The 23,754-nt window shown below is 40.4% G+C and overlaps 1 protein-coding gene across 1 annotated transcript in view; it reads right to left on the bottom strand.

Annotated features, from left to right (window-relative positions):
* LOC147727212 (transmembrane channel-like protein 2-B) overlaps positions 1-23,754 on the bottom strand; it is a 748,500-nt gene that overhangs the window by 429,271 nt on the left and 295,475 nt on the right. The window contains exon 8 of the mRNA XM_086963588.1: positions 8,579-8,721. Coding sequence (XP_086819714.1) covers positions 8,579-8,721 — 143 coding nt within the window. The remainder of the gene's footprint in view (positions 1-8,578; positions 8,722-23,754) is intronic.

Here is a 23,754-nt window from a genome sequence, read left to right as displayed (position 1 = left end):
GCCACATTAAAAGCCTGTCTCCTAACAGGATCCAGGAAATTTGAACACATATCGCCACACCTGAAAGCGCTCAACTGGCTTCCTTTTGAAACTCGAATCCACCAAAAAATGGCATGCATCACTCACAAAGCGCTTCACCACAATACTCCCCAGTACCTATCCCAAAAACTGACCTTATCTGGAGGAATCGGACATTCAAGGAGTGCTGATAATCTACTCCTGAAACCCTCCCGCTTTAGAATGAAAAAAAACTCTGACAGAGCATTCTCCAGAGCAGCACCAAGAATATGGAACTCGCTTCCCTCCTACATCAGAAAAATCTCCTCTACTCTTCTGTTAAAAAAAGAAGCAAAACCATTCCTTATGTGCAAATTCCTCCTGTAAACTATCACATGGACCATTCCAGATGCATACCCTAAACTTGCCCCTTCTATCCCTCGAAAGACACCTTCGCTGCTCTTGACCTGTTGCTTAGAAATACTCTCATGCCTGGGACCTTACAAACTTTGTAAAATAAGTTGATCTTATGTATGCTATTCTTTTTGCTAATTGTTTTATTCGTATTGTGCCCTCAGTGTAAAGCATTCTGATACCCTTCCCTGGGTCCGGTCCGTGCTGTAGAAAACTCTAAAAATAAATAAATAAATAAATATGTAGGACTTCAGGAATTGGATGTTGGATCCCCACGTTTTCTTGATGATGGTTAGACTCATTGATGACCTAAAAGTGAACCTCTTTCTTCCCATCCCAAAACGCAGGTAGATCATGTAGTGAGATGGCATCCAAATCCTATAACACAGTTGAGCAACACTTTAATCCTGGACTAGGACCTCTTGAGGATTAAGTCTCCCTTCCATTCTCAAAGATTCTATGCATAATGGTCCATGTTTGCGGCACCCTAACTGGCCTGGTCTTGGAACCCTTTCCTGGTCCTCTATAGCATAGTACACAGTCCTCCAATAGACACTGAATGCCTGATGCCACCTATCTGACCATCCCGTGTAACCCTCCAACGAGTCCCCATGGCATATCCCTCAGTGAAGGCACATATACCCTGAGAATCCTGGCAATAGAACTAACTGTACCACAAGCCCCTCGGACAACCAGCAACCAATTAACCAAATGAAAGCCTGTGTACTGTCAAGGTATTGTGATTTTCAATCTGCTGGGGGAAAGTGGAATCTGATTTCTTAGCTGAGACACTAAAATAGAAAAGGCTCCTATGCAATTCTTTTTGATTTGGGAAGTCCTCAAGAGACACTTGACTGAAGGGATTTAACCAAAAGACCCAATGTAGCATGATGTGTCCAACCTTTAAATAGAGCAGTTGAGCAAGAAAGAGCCAGTGCAAGCTCAATGTGCTTTTGATAAATGGTCACATTTCCACAGGCCAACAACCAGCCTCATTTCCATGTTCTGGACCATCTGTAGATTCCATTCAACCATCCTGGAAGGACCAGGTAACATTTGTAAATACAATCTACTCTTAAATGATACTTGCTAATAGAACTGTAGCCTTAAACCTAATGGGATGGTGCATCTATCACAAGTAGACTGTGCTACATATTAAATTCCAAACTATAACAACTTAAACTTGAAACATGCCATGATGCCTGAAAAAGCACATTGATGACTAACATTGTCCTTAGTGTGAAATTTGTTATAGGACTTGATTAATTTAGAATTATTAACTATAAAGAATATTAGTGTATTGATGGGATAGTCTATTAATGGTTAAATTACTACATTAATGGGATTGTATATCTATGACTGGTTTTCTTAGCATGAATTGGTCAAGTTAAAAAATATTAAATGGTATCAAAGTATAACTTCGAAAAGCACATAGGCAACAAAAATAATACGACTAACATTACCAGGTAAAAAGTACTAAGGATGGGGGATTTATTTGCTTGATGCAGCATGGAAGGGTCTTAGAAAAGAATTAAAACATTATGGGAAGTTGAAAAATGATACTGGTGATATAATTGTAAGCTCAAAAATCATAGATAGTGATTGATGTGCATTAATACCATTGGTGTGTGGTTAGCAAGCGAATAAATATACTGTAAGAAGATGGGGAATCTCTCTTGTGAGATGACAGGAAAGCAGAATGAACTACACAAAATATTAAAGTGTTAAAATAAAAAAAGTTCAAGTTCTTGATAAAGAAGAACTGATCCGTGTGAAATCTCTACACTACATATATGGCATATGTCATGAATTAGACTAACGTTATAGTCAAAAGTACTACAGAAAAAACAGGGGCAGATTTACAAGCCCTTTGTGACACTTTAGCGCTGCAGTTGCATCACTCAACTGCTTCGTCAACAATGTACCCATGGCATAGTCTGTGCTAACAGGCAAAATGGGAAATTGGGTGGTTGAGTAGCTATCATATATAAATATAAAACAAGGTGGGAGTTGGTAGCCTCTAACTTTTATCAGTAAGATTCCATTGAGGGTCTATCTTTTTGTATCAGACTATCGGCGTCCTCTTCCTGCTCTGGTCTGCTACTTTATATACCTCCCAACTCTTGCCTTAATCAAATCCCCATCCTGGCTGATTACATCACCCAGGCTAGTATACGTTATCCCAATTTTATTATACTAGGGGATTTGAATTTGCATGTGGATAATCTCATCTGTCCGCATAGCTCCAACTTTATCTCCACACTGGCGGGTTGTAATCTGCTACAACTTGTATTCCACCCTACCCTCAAGGCAGGCAATATTCTTGACTTGATTTGTACAAATCTACCTGAGATCATTGTTCACTTGCAGCTACCTGTAGCATGGTCAGATCACTTTTTGATCCCTTTCTATTTCAGCTGATCAGCACTGGTAGAGTCACGTCCATTCCTAAAGAGTACAGTAGGAATTGGAGGAGAGTTACTTCGGAGTACCTTAGTATTTAATTTTTTCCTTCCAAACAGTAGTTACATAGCATGAAGAAAACATTGCAATTACCATATATTAGCTTTACATATCACATGGGAGTACAATCTGTACCATATACATATAATTTATCACTTTTTCAGCTCCATGTTTTGGCAGACGATAACCTGATGCACAAGAATATCTTCACCCCCACTAGGTCCGCTTCTTTGCACCATATATTGTGTCTGTTACATGTATGTTACGCCTATCATGTTTGTATGGTAAAGTGTGATCGTATAGGTCAGTATTTAGGTTTTGTTTTTTTTTCAATTTATATAGCGCGTTATAACCCAGGGGTCTCTAAGCGCTTTGTCTGGATCAAAACATCAAGTACCGTGGAGGACAAACTGTTCATAAAAACTTACAAATCACCCCATGCTTGCTGGAAAAGCCCTGTTTTTAGTTTTTTTCGGAAGGACAACAAATTAGTCTCCTTCCGCAATTCCATTGGCAGCTTATTCCAGGCTGCTGGGAGTAAATAGGAAAAGGCACGACCACCCACTGTGGCTAATCTACAGCGTGGTTGAGTAAGGAGGGAAGCGTCAGCAGATCGAAGCATCCTAGCTGGACTATAGGGAATTAGGCGAGATTTCATATAGGTTGGTGCCTTAACCGTACAGGGCTTTGTGAACAATGCACATCCCTTTGAACATTACCCTTTGCTTAACCGGCAACCAGTGCAGTTCTTGCATAAGTGGGATGCATGGGTATTCCTTGGCTTTTTAAAAATGAGCCTAGCAGCGTAATTCATGACAACCTGCATCTTCTTCAGGAGTTTTTGCGGCAGCCCTATGTATAGGGAGTTGCCATAATCTAACCTAGCCAGGATCGTGGCGGAGACCGCTCGCCTCAGAGTGGAAAAGGACAACAGAGGTGAGACTTTCCTAAGTTGTTGAAGGAGTCCGACACAGGTCCCCACCACCGTCCTAACTTGTTTCTGCATAGACAGCTTACCATCCACCTGGATGCCTAAGCTCTTGACCACAGCTGCTGGTTCCGGAGATGACCCTAGTTCTCTTGGCCAGAAATGCTCATTCCATGGGTTCCCTGCGATGGTAATTGGCAGTACCTCGGTCTTGTCCGGATTGATTTTTAAGGAATTTCTGGACATCCAATTGGCTGTGTACTTCAAGATGTTTTGCAGTCTTACGAGAGCACCCGGACCATCATCTAGTTGGATCACTATCTGGGTGTCATCCGCATAGTTGTACACCTGGCAGTCCATCTGGTTGAGCAGTCTAATCAGGGGTTGTAAGTAGATGTTAAAAAGGAGGGGCGACAGGGCAGACCCTTGTGGCACTCCGCAGGTGATCGATGTAGTGGTGGAAAGAAGGTCACCAAGCTGTACTCTCTGTGACCTCCCTTGAAGGAAGGAGGAGAGCCAGGCGTGTGCCATGCCCAAAATGCCGAAATCCATCATCCGCGACAATAGTTGTTTATGACAGACGGTATCCAATGCCGCGGAGAGGTCTAACAGCGCCAGGGCACTTGGAGTTTTCTTATCTGCCCTGTTCCTCAATTCATCCAGAATAGACAACATAACGAGTTCCGTGCTGTGATTCGCACGGAACCCAGCTTGGTTTGGCTCAAATAAGTTGTTACTTTCCAGATGTTCCGACAGGATGGACCAGTATTGGACGAGTGGTTCCCAGAAATCTCTGGGCCTCGAGGCTTGTGGAATGTCTTCTGTGTAGGTCTCTAACATTGCCTTGCAGTAGGTCATATCTGCAATCCAGTCTTTAAGTCTAGGAGGTCTCTTGCTTCCCCTTCTTATCGCTATGGGTCTCTTAGTAAGCAATAGTGCGACTGGCAAGAATTTCCTGCGTCTGGCATGTTTAAGTTTCCTGACTCCTAAAATGCACACCAAGGGAGTATTAGGGATCTGTTCTGATAACATCTCAGAGAGTGTGTTAGTGAGGTCACTCCAGTATATCTGTGATGCAGTACAATAAGTACAGGCCTCAACATGCATTGCTGGAGTTGCTTCATGCTTGTGACACTTCTCCAGCAATGCGTGACTTTTGGGCAAACTGACGCAGCTGTCAATCCTTGCGCCATAGTGCACCGTATTGAGAAATATGGTGCATCCATGGTATCGCTGGCAGGCGCAGGGAAACTGACGCATCTCTACAGATGCGTCAGTTTCTTGTAAATCTGCCCCCCAAAGATTCTCGTTCGTCGTAACTTTACATTAAAGAAAAAGTGTTTTTGTTTGTATCTACTATCATGTCCTAACATGGGATGGAGGAAGAAATCAGGAAGATAAAAGAAGCAATCCACCACGAACAATCGGTATTGTGTGAGAATCTCCGTGGACCATTAACGCTAGGGATGTCCTTTTCATTTATTGTAGGCTTCAAGAGACTAAATATAACCAGATGGATATCGATAACCTTTATTTTACATAAACACACATATTAAAAGTATATTGCTCAATGTTTGCAAACCACTAGCTTTAAATGATGGCATACAATAAAACAGGTTAAAGAAAAACGTTTTTATTGCATAGAAGTTAAAAAAGCTATGGGCCAAATGTTATGTTTGCATCACAAAAATAATGCAAACCTGCCCAAAATGTTTTTTTTTATTTATTTACTTTCCGGCTGCTCTAGAAAGTTGTCTAAAAATGACACAAAGCGGTTACTTTATATCAAGAGGGCGTTCCATGGTCGATACATGGGCATTCCCAGGCAACCATGTATTGTACACAGACTTTCCCATGCAGCCAACCACTGATGTTTTTTTAAGTAAACCCCAATCTATTAACAATATTAGACATGGTTTTGTACCAAAACAATAACACCACTAACAAGCAGGCATTAAAAAGGGGAAATACTTTTATTTCTCTTAATTTTTCCCAATTTGCATGTGTTCTGCACTTTCCAGCACACATCCAAAGTGGGAAAAGCTTCAAAGTTTGTTCAGGCGTAGTATTTTTGATTGAATGAGGATCCCGCCAGAACAAGTCCCTATAAATTGTACACCCCTGGTGCCACATTGATACTTGTCCCCAAGATGCATTTTGTGAGGAGGACAAGGCATGCTGTGTCCAGAATCAGGCAAACTGTATCATAACCTGCATGACTGAAATGTTTTACTTTGGGAATGCCCTGTCACTTCTCGGCTATGAGCTGCTTGTCAATGACCAACAACTTTGAACATAAGCTGGAGCCCCATTCCACTTTAGGAAAATCTATAGCAACTCAGAACGGTATGAACCATATTTTAAAATTGCTTGCATGTTGAGAGTTGTGATGACCGTTTCCGAAAGGCCAGAACTAGGTCTGATGCCCTGGAAAAGATTAGCTTTCCTGCTGAACTTGCTTGAAAGACCTCACATACCTCAAGTTCAGAACTGCAGGCAGACTGAGAACGCCAAGAAGCTTGCTCCCTTTCACTCTCTCACCAGAGGTCCGAGAAACAATGATTGACAAAGAGAATCTGATTCTTATTCCCAGCAAGTGGGATAATTTTTATTCTGTATTGCTACATTTCCTGGTGAAAGGCACCACAAATCTGTATACTTGCCTAAACAGCAGGACGTGGTGCCCAACAATGTTCTGTCCCAACCATGCTACCGTGTGAGCACAAGTTGCTGAGAGGACCCATTGAGAGGAAGTCCGATCTCCAGTCTCCTTACAGAGCCGAACGACCTCCTGTTAAGTTATAGTCACCATTTCATCTATAACTTGCAAGTGTGCGAACAGGCGCACTAAAGAAGAAGGGTAAATGCACTACTTACCTATGCACGTTACCACAATGTGCTTTCCATTGGTCGTGAGCTGAAACATGTCGACCAGCTACCAGTACCTCTTCTATCACAGCATCACCACTTTGTTTTTACCTGTACCCCATCCTCGACACAATAAAATCAAGATCGACAGATGGAGGTAATTTTAATGCCACTGCACTCTCACCCTCACTTTCGCTAATCACTACTGTAAATATCAGTCGTTCTTCCTCCAAGTGGAGGAAAGCATACCCAAGACCCTATGATGATGCTTTTCAAGTAACCTAACAAGCGGAGAAACAAGATATACCACACACATGATTATTTCGTGAATGAGGGTTTTTAAGGCGACAAGAACCCCCGACACAGGTAACATTCAGGACAAGTGATTCATTCCCCTTTACTTACATCTCTAGTGGCCGGAAGCCGAATGATTCGCAGCTTCTCTCTCCCTCATCTCTGATTACAAGAAGATTATTGTCATTTTGTTCATTAAATTATATTCTGCTTTTATAAATTGGATTGGGACTTTTATTTTGTTTTGTTTTTGACTTAAATTCTTCACCCCTTTTCTTAAGATTAGACTGTCTTCTCTAAATACAGAAACCTTTACTGGACCTAACAAGATATTAATGATATTTCCCGTGGTGGATTCCCATCCAGCTCAACTAATATTCCACTTTCCCACACATACATAAATACCTTCTGTGTTTTAAGAAAGCTGGAGCACCAAGGGCAGTGCCTAAGATCAGAAACTAGGCAGGGAGGGTGCAGAGAAAAAAACTCCTATTTTTGAAACTTTTAACTTCAGACCATCATAGACCATCCAGCTACTGACTAGGTTAATGCTGTATACTACGGCTCAAAAAACATTTCTCACTCATTCACAAAGGACACATGCAGTAGGCATCTACAAATCTCATTCTTTGCCTCAACTACAGCACAACACACATGAGTTCCCTTATAAATAAATGAACCACTACTTACTAAAACAAATGCCCTCAAGTATTTGACAACCCAAAACACCAGTTACCTTTATTAATGCACGACTATAGTGACAGAGAAATGAAAAGATGGCGTCTTTCTCTTGCTCTGAACAGAATGTGAAATAATACCAATCAAAGAAATTGCACTAAAATTGTCCTTAGATTATTGTGAAATAATCCACAACACATTGAAGGTGTAAAACCATGTCCAAATATCCATTGGATCATCCTGCAGAAGTATAAGTGAATTCCGCTTGTTATAATACCCTTATTCTTAATTAGTTACTGTGAGAAAGCCATAGTCATCACATTTTAGTATATTACACCTGTGCATATTCTTCGGAGGTAGCTTTTAACGACAGTGTCCAATAATCAAAGAACCAGCATTGTTCACTTCAAGATTTATTCATCCAAATCAAGGTGAATCCAATATTAGCTTCCTCTTTTACATATATTTCTTCAAAGTCAAACCTAAGCATCATTCGTATGACTATGGTATCTTGTTTTATGGGATGTAAATATAAATATAAAATGACAGCCAGTTGTTGTATCTCCCTTACACCCCCTTGTGTGCTGCAAGAGCAACGCAACTCATTGATAAATATGCCCCTCAATACTTTATCTAGATTTTGCGTCACTATTGTACCACATTTGCGCAAGTGCAAAGACTTGTTAAGTTTCCCCTAACCAGTTTTGTGTCTGGTATCGCACAACTGGACTTTTAATTAAAAAAAATGCAAGAGGCTTGTAATTTTTCTTTTAAAAATATTTGGAATAATTCATGTTTTGCAGGGGCCTTTTTTCATTATGTATTTGGGTGTCATGCATAGTATTTTCACTTGTATTTAACACGATGCGGTTGCAAAATTTCTAACCATATACGTCTACTTAAGCACACAAATTTAAACAGAATTTTTTTACTTACGTTCTAATGACAACTATCAAACTGTAGCCAAATATGCCAACTCCAACCAAAAAATATGCTAATGGCATCCTGAACTGCAGCCATCCAATGGTCCTTTGATTATTGTAGTATCCATAAAACAGTGCTGAATATTTTACATAACCCTGAAAGGAGAAAGAGAGAACATTAGCATGATATTATTCAGTGTCTACTAATTGGATCATAACTACGCCGTGACCTAAATCTTGGGGCCAATGAAGCTCATACAGTACTGTGGTAAATTAAGGGGTTCTCCCTCCATACATAATAAGTACTTTGGCCCACATGCATCATTGTTACATTTTGCACTTCCTAATTTGCGAAAAATAAGGAATCGCAAATTAAGAAGTGCAAAATGCTATGCATCATTGTTTTCGGTATTCATTTGGGATTCGGTAAAAATCGCAATTTTTACCGAATCCCAAATGAATACCGAATTCTTAAGTGCATTTTCGCAATTCCTATTGATTCCTATGGGCCAAAAGGCCCATAGGAGTCAATGGGAAGGCATCAGCAAATTGCGAGTGGCACTTTGAAAATTTCATGGGTGCAGGGGGGGGTCCAAAGGACCCCCCCATGCACCCCTGAAATGTATTTTTCGCATCATGTTTCACACACACATGTCCTAAGGACATATGTGTGTGAAACATGAATGTAGAAAAAAAAACATTTGCAGCATTTTAAACACTTTTTCCAAATTTACCGAGTGGTTCAACCACTCGGTAAATTTGGCACCCTAATTGCGACTTTGCACTTGTGAAAGTAATGATGCATTGCTTTTAAGAAATCGCACATCTGCGACTTCTTAAAAGCACCCGCAATTTTAGAACTCGCAACAATGTTACGAATTCTAAAATTGCTTCATGCATCCCAAAAAGCACTTTTGCATTCGCAAACGGCCGATTTTAAGTAATCGCACCGTTTGCGACTACAAAAATGCTTGATGCATGTGGGCCTTTGACCCTTACCGCTAGATGTGGTACTTCTACTAATTTATGCCTTTTCACCTATAAATGAGGAACAACTTAAGTTACTGTGCGTTTTTGTGATATCCTGCCACGTTTACTCCGTGCTGTGATATGCACGGTGCCACATTTGCAATTCGGTATCAGGACTTTATTCTACATCCATGATCATTATCTATCCTGAGGTAACACTGATATCACATGTTTGTATAATTAACATATACATCTGTGAGGGCCTAAGCTTATAGAAGCAAACCTTTCTGTGAAGGTACATGCTAGTTTAAACCGTGTTTAAGAGGAGCTGTTTTTCAGACAATACACCCCCCCAACCAACTGCACTTGCAAGGAAAAGAAGGGAAGCTGGGACATCAGAGAGAGAGGACAGAATGCTCACAATTATTGGTTAAAGAGCAGAGTTTGAGACCTTCCCTGAAAGTAGCTAAATCTGTCACCGCTCTCAGTGAAGCGGGCAGCGCATTCCATGCTTGAGCTCCGAGGAATCCAAACGAAGAGCCCCCAGCCCGGACACAAGAAATTCCAGGGACCGTGACTAGGTTCATTGAGGAGGATCTCAAAGTTCTGGAAGGAACGTAGTGTGCGATCCTTCTGCAAAGGTACTTAGCCCCCATTCCATGCAAAGCTTTAAAGAATAGCACCATAGCTTTAAATCTGACTCTATTCTTTACCGGGAGCCAATGGAGCTGTCTGAAAAGGAGGGATATATGAGTCCTAGCTTTCAGACTGAAAATGTCTCAAGCGTTGGCATTTTGTGCCACCTACAGACACTTGAGAAGATATTCAGGAATACCAAGATAGAGTACATTCACATAGTTCAGTCTTGAAGTGATCAGTGCCTGTACCACAGATCTTCTGTAATCTAAAGTCAGGAGTGGAAGGAACTTCCTCAGCATCCTGAGGAGGCTAAAGCACGTTCCCACCTTAGATTGGACTTGGACTTCCATAGATAAGCGGTTATCTGTCAAAACGCCCAAATTCTTTATTTTTTGTTGTGCAGCCAGTGGTGGCGACACATCTTCTGGCCACCAGTGCTTCCAATCGACTAGCGGTTGGGTGCCAAAAAAGATAATTTCCAACTTTTCCTGATTGCATTTAAGCTGGTTCGATCTTAACCATACAAACCCTTTTGAGAAGCAAATTCTAATCTTGTATCCTCGAAACTCTTCCCTTTATCACAGATGAAAAGGAGCTGAGTATCGTCAGCATATGTAAAACTTTTTGCTCCGTATGTCTCCGCTAAGACAGCTAAAGGAGACATGTAGAGATTGAATAATGTTGGTTTCAAAATGGAGCCCTGAGGGATCCCCACCTCGAGTCTCAAGAGTCCAGCAGCAAAATGAGGAATCCAAACCTCCTGAACCCTGTCCTTCAGATAGTAGGCAAGCCACTTTAAAACTGAGCCTTCGATACAAAGAGCCTGGATCCTGTCCAATAGTTTGTCATAGGGCACAACATCGAAGGCCGCTGACAAGTCTAACAGCATCAGAATGGCTTTCCCTCCCCCATCTAAACTCTCTCTTATGTGTTCGGAGACTTCTAGTAAGGCACACACTGTGATATAGTTAGCTCTAAACCCAGGCTGACCACTGTGGAGAAGGCTGTGGGTTTCCACATAGTCAGTAATCACTGAGTTTACATATTTCTCCAACACTTTAGAGAAGGCGGGGAGAAGGGAGATGGGCCTGTAACTTTCTGGAATGTTCGGGTTAGCGGACGGTTTTTTAAGCAGTGGCAAAATTTTAGCCTGCTTCCATCTAGATGGCATGTGTCCAGATTCTAGTGAAGTGTTGCAAATTTTATTAACCACTGGATTGATTGCCTGTGCAATAGACACTAACAGTATTGTAGAAAGAAAGCTGTGATGCTATATGAGACTAAAACATAAAGCATGGATTCCTTTCTTTTGTAAATCCTATCTGTAGTCTCCATTACTTATAAAATCAAATTCATTTGGAAAAATATAAAAATATACATCTCAATTAAACAAAAAGCCCAAAATGGAATTAGCAGGTCTTTCATAGAAAGGAGGCAGAGCAAATGGTTATATTCTGGAGAGCAGTAGGGGCGGGAGATAAACTTTGTTTCGCCGGTGGAGTTTGCAGTGATTTTCCTACTCTGCGTTCCCATTGGAACGTGGAGTTCTGGCAAACCTCCTTCAACCATCACATGGCAGAGTGTTTATCACATGCGGCTCACCATCGTTTAGTTGGGGAGCATGATTGAGAATTTGTGTACCCTGAAGCGCTTTGCAGGCGCTGAACGCCTTCTGTCAAGATTTCTTAATGTGGTGGTTGTGGCAGGCCGCAACCATTTGTTCTGAGAAAGCTGCTGCTCAAGTAGAATACCTACTCGTGCAGAAGAAAGAAGCATGCTGTCTGTCCCGTTCATGCTAATTTTACAACACAGAACAAGCTCCTGGCACTAAATATCAGTGTGAGTAGCAATCTTGCAGCGTTTTTATGCAACTTCGTGAAATTCCTCAGGGTGAAACACTGTAAGTTTGGCCTACCCCTAGAGAGCAGTTGACACTTGTGTACACTCACATGAACATGGTTATGAGCCAAAGGTAGTTCCTTAGCTTAGGGAACGTTTGGGCACCCGATGAGAAAGTAAAAGACACCCCCAGTAGTCAAACATTCATCAAGGATAAGTGTTTAAGAAAATACCTACTAATCAGCTTCCATCTGAATGAACAAAGCTGATGTGAATATACATGAGTGTCAATGTTATGTTTGTGTATTAGTTGTGTTAGGTATAACTTATGTCCAAAAGAAAGTCACTGACCGGTATTTGTTTTACTGATGATAGAAACAAATTGATTGATGGATGTAGGAATAATAAGGCTTCAAATAAATCCTACTGCATGTTTTCAAACTTATTAGGGACGTCCCTATTTAAATAAATCTAGGTGTTCGAGAAGATAATTTCATACACTTAGACCCTTCTGCATATCTAACATACGCGTGCCTCCTCATTAGGCTGAGCACACTCAGGTGATGAAACAGTCCTAAATATGGATAGAACCAAATGATAAAGCATGCCCAAAATGTGGGTCAACAATTTATGTCCAAATATGAATATATTCTATTATTGGGCTTGTCACACAGATAGTAACATGTGAATGTTTGGGATAGAGGTGGGTGGAACTCTACGGAGTTATTGACCGAGTTCCTGTGTAACTCTGTAGAATGGCGCAAAGTAAAGCTCAGTGAGTTCAGCCCACCCTACTTAATTCTCTCTTTTGACTGAAATAAAGCTAATGACAATTAATAGCGATTTATATTGAGGCCCAAATTCTTATGTCTCAGCTGACAACAAAGATCCATCGGCCTGTTAGCAGGGCGTCCCTGGTAATGAATAAGTGACAGGTCAAATCCTGTGCTCCAATAGTTGGTAGCAGCGCATGATTCATGTCATGAGACAAAAACCGTCATAATAAGTCTTGGTTTATAAATGCCGAAGCCCAGAAGCTCAAACTTGAAGATAGACATGGTGCTGTTTTGAAGGTGGTTGTAATGGTGAAGGTGTGAGTATCAATATGGCCATGCATTGTTATTGTCTTTGTTGAGATTTTGTCTTATCGTAGTGTTTGAGAATAAGTGATGTGTAAGCGCTAGATGTTGAGCAGTTGAAGTGGTCATTGGAATCACAGTAGTCTAAGATCCCGGGATATATAATTAAACAGTTGATATGGTGTTCATGTTTGTCTGCTACGTTTTGTGGTGCGGATTCCTGAAGTACCATTGAATTGCACAATTGATATAGGAACTATAACATTGATTTATTTGTACTAATATTGATTGGTGTTAGTGGAGCCTATTGTGCAAAGGGGAAGCTACATCAGTTAGGGCGATATCCCGCTAGTCAAGATTTCATTTGTGCATGTGTGTGTAAGTGTAGGGAAGTCAGAAGGTGGTAAAACCTTATTACTGATTGTTTCTTGTATTGACTAAAATACTGTGATTTTAGTCAGTGGAGCAGACAAAGTTATTTGTTTTTTACGCTTGCTTAGGGTTGTAGAAATTGTATACAAGAAATTGGAAGGGAGGATAAACTGCTGCAAGGATTGAGAAAATACGTTATAGTGTGCCACGTTAAGATTGGGCGGTTGCTATAATTTTGCAATTGGTTGAAGACGACACGGAGTGCCACGCTGGCACAGGACAACTGTTGTGAAAGTACCATGCAGAGATTAGTTAACGAGTCATTAAGCACCAAGTTGTAACAGGATTAGAGAAAGAGACTGACGGTTACGGAATGAGAACAGAATCAAAATATCGAAGTTGAATTTTATTATTGTGCATTTATTGTTCAATTATTGTAAAAATAAAATGTTTTAAAACCTTTAGAGATTTGATGAGGGATGATGTAACAGACCCAGTTAGGGAAGGTGAAGAGGTGCCACCAGAGGATACACCAGCTCATTACGTGTAGTAAAAATCGTAAATCGTAAATCATACGTTCTTGTATAGCGCCTTTCACCGTAAGGTCTCAAGGCGCTTGCTTTGGGAACCCGTCCTGGCCTTTCCCTGCGTAAGATACATGTCAATAGTGCACGATTATGGAAAATGAGGGTCCATTTAAATTTCCACAGTATGATACATTTGATCTAAAGTTTATTGAACATTTAATGGAAAATTTATAAGAGATGAAACAACCTCCTAGACCCACACAATATGAAGCACTAAACGCGTGGGAAAGAACTGCACATGCTAAAGAAAAGGAAAATATCAGAATTCAGCAAAAAAAGCTCTGTGAAATTATGCAGATGCACAATGGACGAAGGACAGCGAAGATGGGGAAAATGTATAATTGAGGGGTGAGAATCTACCTAGTTATAACAGCAGGAAAAGGTAAAAAAAACGTAAGCAGAGAAATAAGGAAGAATCTGCAAAGAAAACAGACAATGATAGTGATTCAGGGGATGGCATTCTTGATGCTTTATTGTCTTCGCATCCACCACCATATGTGGCCTCTAGAATAAATACTGATAAGGATTTGGCTTCTAGTGCTATAGTTTGTACAGCCCCTGTTGAACCGAATATAATTCAGAATGAGAGACCATTTGCATCAAATTGCACCATCACCTGTTGAAGTGGCTCATACTGTCATAAATCCATGTATTACTGCTTTGATTGTGACTGTTTCAGTACCCCAAGTTATAACAGCACAAACATTGGCAAGGCCAGTTGTGAATGCCCCAATAAATATTGTCCCAAATTTTGAGGCTGAAGGAGCTGTAGGAAGAGTAGCTGCGGTTAATCTAAAAATTTCAGAATTCAAAGATCGTTGCTTCGAAACCACATCAAAATATTAAATCACTGATAGAAGGAAGGAGTATTGTCTTTGCAACACCAGTTGCACTGGGATACAGGTCAATTTAAGGATGGAGTTTCCACCTGCGATTTGAAGAGACTTCAGAGACTAAGAGAATGGAATGACCAGAGAGACTACCTGAAAGTCAAGAGAAGGCAAGACCTTTAGATTTGCCAAAGTTAAAGGTAGAATTATAAGAAATTATTAGGGGTCGTCTGGACATTTTACAATTGGAACATTGTCAGTAAAATTATCAGATATATTTGAGTAAAGAAATCACAAGGCGTGCAGCTGCCACACATGACAGAGTAACTTAATTAGCAGGAAAGTATTCAGTGGATCATTCAAAGTGAGTCCCATTACAAACAAGCTTTAGGGCACAATTAGATGATGAAGCTATTCTAACAACTCGATCTTCAAGGATGAGATTACACATTGCGGAATTAGTTAGATGCATCTGCAAATGGAGTGATTTTGAGAAATTAGAGAGCAAATAGGTAAAGCAGCATAACAAGAAAAAGAAACTGTCAGATCCATAAGAAGCTTCTGTTGAGCCACCAACAGCACCTCCAAATGAAGATAAGGCATTTACATTTCCAATAAGGAAATTACCAAGCGGACGTTATGTGCATCTGCTATGTAGTAGAGGTGATCTTGCAACATATACAAAAAAAATCTTAAATTGACGGAGAATACTGCACAGTGGTATATACAAGTTGACAAATGTATTAAGATGTCAAAGGTTTTGTGGAAAGATATGAATACTTTCTTTGACATTGTAGTGGCAGGTGATTTTTGGGCTGAATGTTGAATAGCTGTACAATGACCACGTTTTGAACCAATGAGAGATATGCATACTTGTGCACCCTCACCTGTGTTAATCACAAAGTACGATGAGGTGAATACATTTTTAAAAGGGAAAGTTCTAGCAAGAGCCACTGATTGGCTGAAAATCAATAGAACTACTCAAGAGACAAAAGAATCATTGCATGCTTATTATGAACGATTGTTACAGGTGTTCAAACAGCACAATGGACAAGAAAATCCTGATATTGGGAGTTTTGTGTCACAGTTTGTTCTTGGATTGTAACATGAGACCAGTATACTCATACAGCAAAGTACTATTTGTTGGCTGACGAAACCTTTAGATTAGATCCTGAGGTATGCAAAATACTGTAAGGATGAGCAAGATATAAAGCCAAAAAAACTGAAAGCAAAATGTATGCTTGCACAGACAAATTTAGCTCAAAAAGGATTTTTGAATCAGTCGTTTGGGGGAATTCAGGGCATTGGTTTTCAAGCTGGAGGTCAGGTTGCTCAGGGAACAGAGGTGTTCCGATGGACCAAAATTCTGGGATGGATATTGCAGCAATAAATAAGTCAACTCTTTATCATTATTGTAACACAATTGGGCATTGGAAGAGGGAGTGAAGATAGATCCAAATAGAGTGGGTGGAGAAGGGCAAATATAGGGAGTAAATCAAATGAAAATGCGGAATATTCCAATTCAAGTGCCTGCATGAGAGAATACAAATGCCAGTAGGGCTACAAGTTCCTAAGATCGAGGCTCTGCAAGCTTCAATGGCGCCACAGAACAAGGGATATTCTAGATTTAATATGAATAATGTACCAAGAGCAAATCAAAACCAATTTCACAAGCAGAACCCATTTCAACAGTTCCCAATGCTGAAAAATCTGTGTTTTGACTCTGACAATTCCCAATGATGGTGCCTGAGGGGAGAGAAAGATCACATACATGGCACTGTCTTAGAGGTAGGCCAAAGTGGACCATTTGTAGAAGGAGATGTTAATGGCCACCAGGTGTAATTTCTCATTGGCACCGGAGCTACCCATTTCGCTGTTAGAACAGAGGAAGTCCCAGACCTACGCCTATAGGGAAAAAAGATCCAAGTTGTAGGTGTTACAAATAAACACAATACATCCTGTTTCAGAGAATGTGCCTGTAAAAAAAGGGTAGTTTGAGGAGAACCATCAATTTTTAATATATGTTTCTAGTCCTGTAAATCTGTTAGGAAGGGATCTTTTGTGCAAATTAAATTGAGCCATTTGTTGAATCCCAAACACATGATGAAGATGTTAAATTTAAAATGGCATGACAAAGAACAGATGCAGGAATGTACCCAGTGAGAATAATTGAGGACTTGCCTCTTGATTTAAAAGATACAGTAAACCTGCAGGTATGGGACTTTACAGGAAAGGATGATCAAAGGTGTAGAACATGTCTGAATTTCAGTAAAGCAGAATGCAATTTTCCCAAGAAAACCCGACGTCAGAGACAGTTGCAGGAAAAGGAGATTGAGAATATGCTAAAATAGGGAATCATAAAAACAATTGTTGGAAGTCTTTGACATTCACCTGTTATGAGTTTACAAAAAGCAAATGGGAAGTACTAAATTGTGCAGGATCATTGAAAGATAAATAACATAGTTGGTCCATGTTATCCCCTGGTACCAAATCCAGCAACAATACTTAGTCAGGTTCCTTGCACTGCAGAATGGTTTACAAATGTGGATCTCTGTCATGCCTTCTTCTCTATTCGATTGCATGAGGACAGCCAGTACTTTTTCTCATTTGTGTTTGGAAATAGAGTTTTGGCATGGTGCTAAGTTCCACAAGGGTATACAGAGAGTCCATCAATCTTAAATCAGATCTTGAAAAATAATCCTGGGACTCTTCAGATACTGAGCAATTTTTTTCTCATACAGTACATTGATGACCAGATTGTGGCAAACAGGATACAATTACTCTGCTGAATCATTTGGCTGAACATGGACAAAAGTATCCCCAAGCGAACTGCAATATTGATAAAAAGAAGTCCAATGTTTGGGACACAGAATTGAGAAGGGAACCAGAAATATGTCACAAGACATAGTGGAAATGATTCTGACAATGAATCCACCCAGAACACAGATACTGAAGTTTTCACTAGTGGCCAAGCCTTTACAGAGGTTGACATGCAAAGATGTGCCTTACCTGCTTACATCGGACAACAAGGGCTTGAAAGCTTTCCTAGAGGTGAGAGAAAGTTTCTGTTGTGCCCCGGCACTAGAAACACCAGATTACAGAAAGACATTCACATTGTTTTGCAGTAAGAGGGATGCCTGCACTCTCTCAGTGCTTAACCAAGTGCATGGAGATTCAAGAAGACCTGTGGCATACTTTTCGACTACTCTTGATCCTGTTACCACAGGAATGCCTGGCTGCCTTAAAGTGGTTGTGGCAGACGGTGTCAGTATTGAGAGATGGGAAAGCAAAGTGATGAAACGTCCTCTTACAGTGATGGTTCCTGACTCGCCAGAGATTTTGCATACCTGAACAATCACCCAGTATTTAACAAAGAGCAAACTCACAAAGTACGAACAGCAAACATTTGCAGCTGAGTATGTTGTGCTTAAATGATGTTGTATGCTGAATCAAGCAACCCTGTTACCCTCCCCTGAAAGTGAGTTTGATGGGATGAATTTGAACATGATTGTCTAGATGTCACAGACTTATGCACCAAGCCAAGGCCAGACATAAAAGATGAACTCTTTGTGAGCCAGATAATGTAAATATTGTGGATGACTCATGCTTAAGAAATAATGAAGGAACTTTGAGACCAGCCTATGTAATTTTCATAGTCCAACAAGTGGCAGAAGCTTCATGACTTAAGGTGTTACCTTTGCACAAGTGATTGAATTGATTGCCCTTATGAGTGCATGTTCAATGCAAATGAGAGTGACTATATTTACAGATAGTCAGGATGGCTTTGGTGTGGTCCATCATTTTGGACAGTTACAGTCACAAAGGGGTTTCATGACATCATCCAGAACTCCCATCCGAAATGGGGAGTTAGTAAAATAATTGTTGGATGCTTGTAGTTACCCCAGGAAGTTGGAGTGATAAGGTGCACCATATATAGAACCAGCAACGATTATGTCACAGTTGGAAATTGATATGCAGACAAAGTTGCCCGGTATTGTGCACTTGTGGGTTACCCAAGGACATCCTATGCAGCATATCTCAAGGATAATCCCTCAGCCCCACCTTCTTCTGCACCTACATGACCCCCCTTGTAGATATCATCAGACCCCATGGTTTCAACATGATTTCCAAGGCCACGGCACTCAACTCATCCTCTTGGTCATGCAGACAGCTACCACACCAGGATCAACTTCTGCAATGCCATAGCCAACGTAGCTAACTGGATGAGAGAGACCTGCCTTAAACTCAACTCCGACAAGAAAGAAGTACTGATCTTTGGGAAGAACACAGCAGGATGGGACCACAACTGGGTGCCAACAGAACTCAGACAAACATCTACACCTACAGACCATGTATGCAATCTAGGCATCCCCTCGACATGGAACTGACTATGAAAGTCAACACAGTCACCTCCTCCTGCTTCTACACCCCTTGCAAAATCTTCAGATGGATGCCAATCAACACCAGAAAGACCTTCACTCTGGCCCTTGTCATCACTTGCCTTGGCTACGACAACGCTTTCTCTCTGCCATCTCCTCCCAGCTCTTTAAAAGACTCCCGGCCATATAGAATGCTGCAGCCCGACTCATTCTGGACCAGCCTAAATGGATACACATCCTCCCACCTCAGAAATCATTAATAGCTCCCCATCCAGAAGAGATGCCAGTTCAAGATCCTCATACACGCCTACAAAGCTCTGCATGATCAAGGACTGGCCTACATCAACCAAAGACTGAAGTTCCACCTTCCCGCAAGATACCTGCACTCCTCTTCGATAACCTGTGCACACCCAGGGATCCATCGCAGTCACATCAGGGGTTACTCCTTATCCTACATCATCGCCAAGACCTGGAACGACCTACCCCTCCATCTTCAAGCAGCACCCTTCCTGGCGAACATCAGAAAGAAACTTAAGACATGGCTCTTTGATGGAGATGTCACACCCACAGCGCCTATATTCCCCTAAGGGTTGATAGTGTTGCACAAAACAAATACTGATTGATTGACAGATTGATATGTTGTTGTCTGTAGCTGATACTTGGGAAGAGATTAAAATATTGCAAGAAGATGTTTCAGGAGCAGAACAACAAGGTTGGGTCAGACCAATTTGTGTTAGGGATGATAATGAGATTTGGAATTCAGCTGATGAAATACCAGTGTTGCCAATGTGTTGGTTTCCATGACACAATATTTTCATGGTCCTGCACATATAGGAAGGGATGTAATGGTCAGATTGTTTAGACAGAATTCATTCAACCCTCGATTCAGAGTTCTAGAAAAAGAATTGTATCACAAAGGTGTAACATGTCAGCAGATAAATGTAGGAAGGAGAACAAAAGTAACCATGAGTCATGTATGAAGATCAGGTGGACCATTCAATAGAATGAAGTTGGACTTCATTGAGATGCCTATATGTAATGGGCTCAGATACGTCCTGGTTATAGTGTGCATTTTTTCTAAATGGGTGGAAGCCTAACCAAAACAATGAAATTACAGTCTCACTCTGGCTAAACTGCTGTTTTGTGAACTAATTCCCAGGTAGATATTTCTGTTTTCTCTAAAGTCAGACTAAGGGACTCATTTTAATAATGAGGTCCTTAGAATGCTGTACGTGGAACAGACATTACACTGTAGCTATCGTCTTGAGGCTTCACGATTAGTGGAGCAAGTAAACGGAGGTCTGAACTCACAGCTGGGTGAGAATGCCTACTATTCCTGCAAATGCACTTTGGAACATCACAAATGACATGATAATCGATTATTGCAAAGGACTGGCTGGCGTGGTGAATTCTGTTTCTACCAGGTTAGAGCTGCCACTGCCAATCCACATCAGGAGAATCGCCTTGACCTTAAACCCAGTGACTGGGTTTTGATGAAGAAACATGTGCGGAAGTCCAGTTTTGAGCCTGGGGAGGGGCCCCTATTAAGTCCTTCTGATCAAAAACAGTGCTGTCAAATGTGCTGGGATACCTAATTGGGTGCATACATTGCTCACTCAAAGAGTAAGTTGTCCACATGAAGAAATAGTGTTATTTGAGCCAAATCAGAATGCACCTGTGACAGCACATGTACAAGTTCCTGAGATAATGCAGAGTGGTGTGGAAGTACTCCCTGAAAAAACTGTTGTAGAATCATAAAGGCAGTTGAATCAACCAGATGAAGGAGTGAGTGTGAAACAAGAAGGACTAATCTGGGGATCTGAATAACCATGTGGTATAAATTTATTGAGAGCAAGTGTGTCAATTGAATGCATACAGCCTACAATCATCAAAGAAATAGAATCAAGTGGCATAAGTGAAACAGAGAAGGAACAACAGACACTATTGAGATCCAAAAGAACAAGAGTACCTTGTTGAAGTTATTCAGTACCAGAATTAATTTACTGTTCAAGAGATGTGCCAAATGGTTCAAATCAAAGTCGAAATGTATTCAGCTCTGAGTTGTTTAAGCCCCCACACTGATAAACAGCATTAATTAAAACAAAATATTTGCACCAGATATTGCAATTGAGAACTTGACAAACATTATGATTTGAACTTGAGACTTGAGAATCGCTATTTGAGAATTGCAAAATGGTATGTATCTAAAAAATCACAATTTTTTTGCGATTTCTTAATATTCCTTATTTGCGAATAGCAAATTGCGAATTCGCAATTAAGGAATAATTTTCCATTCATTTCTGTGGGCCAGGAGGCCCATAGGAATGAATGGGAAGTTATTCTCAATTTGTGATTCTCAATTAGCGAATCGCAAATTGAGAATTATTTCAAGGGTGCAAGGGTTTCATAAGGACACCCTGATGCACCCCTGAAATTTACAGGTGTGCGCATATGGCGCACATACATGCCCTAAGGGCATGTTTGTGCGCCACATGGCACCTTCACAAATGGCAAAAAGTGCATTTGTGAAAGAAATCGCAAATTACCACCAACCTCAAGTTGGTGGTAATTTGCAATTTCTTAATTAAGAATCGCACAACTAGGGTGCTTCATACATAGCATTTAAGGAATCGCAATTTGCGATTCCTTAAATGCTCACACAAAGTTAAGGAATCGCTAATTTTGCGATGCGATTTCAATAATACATCGCATTTCCCGATTTTTTTGTCGCAAACGCTGCTACTTTGCAAATTGCAGCGTTTGCGACAAAAAAATAGTTTTATACATCTGCCCCCAAGTGGTTAACTGTGTTAAAAGTCAAATAAGTTAAAAAAACATTGAAATAACAAAAAGGAACAAATAAAAACAATAACAAAGATTTAAGAAGAATTCCGTAGGCCCAAAGTTGCAATAGAAGAGTAGGGATAACATTTTGAAGAAGATGGAGTAAGGTTAGGGATGACTCCAAACAATTATTGCTGAATGAAATAATTGCAAGTCAATTGTCAACAAGTTTGACTTTTTGCACATGTCGAAGTTAGGGCAGAGAATGGACTCAGCCTGCTGCTATATTCTATGAAAGGTCTGACTATAGACAAACATGTGTTTCCTTAACAAAGCTAGATGTAGCATTATTGTAGTTGTCACTTTATTATTTATATTATTAGTAATCATAACACTGTTAGTGGGATTTATGTTTACACCAGAGATACAGATACCTGTCTCTACACCTACACGCACAATAGATAAAACTAAATGTAAAGTTTTGGGCCTGATATAGATCTCGGCAACAGGTTACTTCGTCACAACGGTGACGGATATCCGTTCACCAAACTATCAATTCAATTATATCCTATGAGATTTATATTTCAGCGGAGGGATATTTGTTACTGTTGTGATGGAGTAACCGGTCCACTGAGCTCTAAATTAGTCCCTTTGTTTGTAGACTATTCCAATAAGAGTTTTCAATAAATGTATATTTTAGATCAGATCAGGAACACACAACACGCTTTAGATGCTAAAGATTGCTATGTCTGCACACACTTAACTTCTTCGGCTGCAGATGAGGTGACTTATCATCACATCCCACTATCATATGCAATCGCATGTTTTATACTGCTTATCTTATTTTATGTACAAGAACTTTTTGAATATTGTTTTTCTAACTATAACAGTTCCTCTTCAGAAAAGTATGAATTTACACCCCCAAGCATAAGGCCAATGGTCAGATATACAACGGTTTTTAGCGTGTGCAAATGGGTTTTAGAACCATTTGTGTACACTAAAAACCTTGGGCCCATGTACAAAACCTATTTTGCAACTCGCTAATCAGTTAGCAACTTGCAAAATAGGTTTTGCTATGCGCTATTAGGAAGATTCCTTCCCTTACTAATAGTAATTATAACCAGTAATTACAGCACACCTCTTATCCAATAATATCAATCAAATCACAGTAAAAATAGAACAATCAATTGGGCTCCTGAAGAATTCTTTGTCCTCTTTTATTCTTTCCAACTCCAATCCATTTTAGCCAACGCGTTTCGCCGAGGTTAACACGAACCAAACGGCTTCATCAGGGCTCAGTCTTTCTGTTTCTGCACTTCTGTCTTGAGATTCGCTTTTTTTGCAACTGTAACCGGGTCCTCCTCTAATTCTGTAATAGATAGTAGTGCTACCGTATCTTGAACATCATTTACAGTAGATGTGAAAGGCACCATACTACAAGATTGAACATCATTCTTTTTATTTCGCTTTGGGTTTTGAGCAAAATGTCTTTTTAATTGCAATCGTCCAATATACTTAAATAGATCGATCTTAGTGTCACATAGATTACCTTTTACAGTAGGGCAATAGCCTAAGCCCTTCTTAAGTAAATCTTTCATATTTTAAGAAAGTGATATTGTTGATAAGTTTACCACCTCCACCTCTTTATCCCATTCCGTACTCATTCTTTCTTGTCCCATGACCTTGTTTTCATTCCTGCCGACCCCCTACT

Source organism: Lissotriton vulgaris, chromosome 3_1, assembly GCF_964263255.1.
Source record: "Lissotriton vulgaris chromosome 3_1, aLisVul1.2, whole genome shotgun sequence".
Taxonomy (NCBI): Eukaryota; Metazoa; Chordata; class Amphibia; order Caudata; family Salamandridae; genus Lissotriton; species Lissotriton vulgaris.
This window is presented reverse-complemented; position numbering and strand designations above follow the sequence as displayed.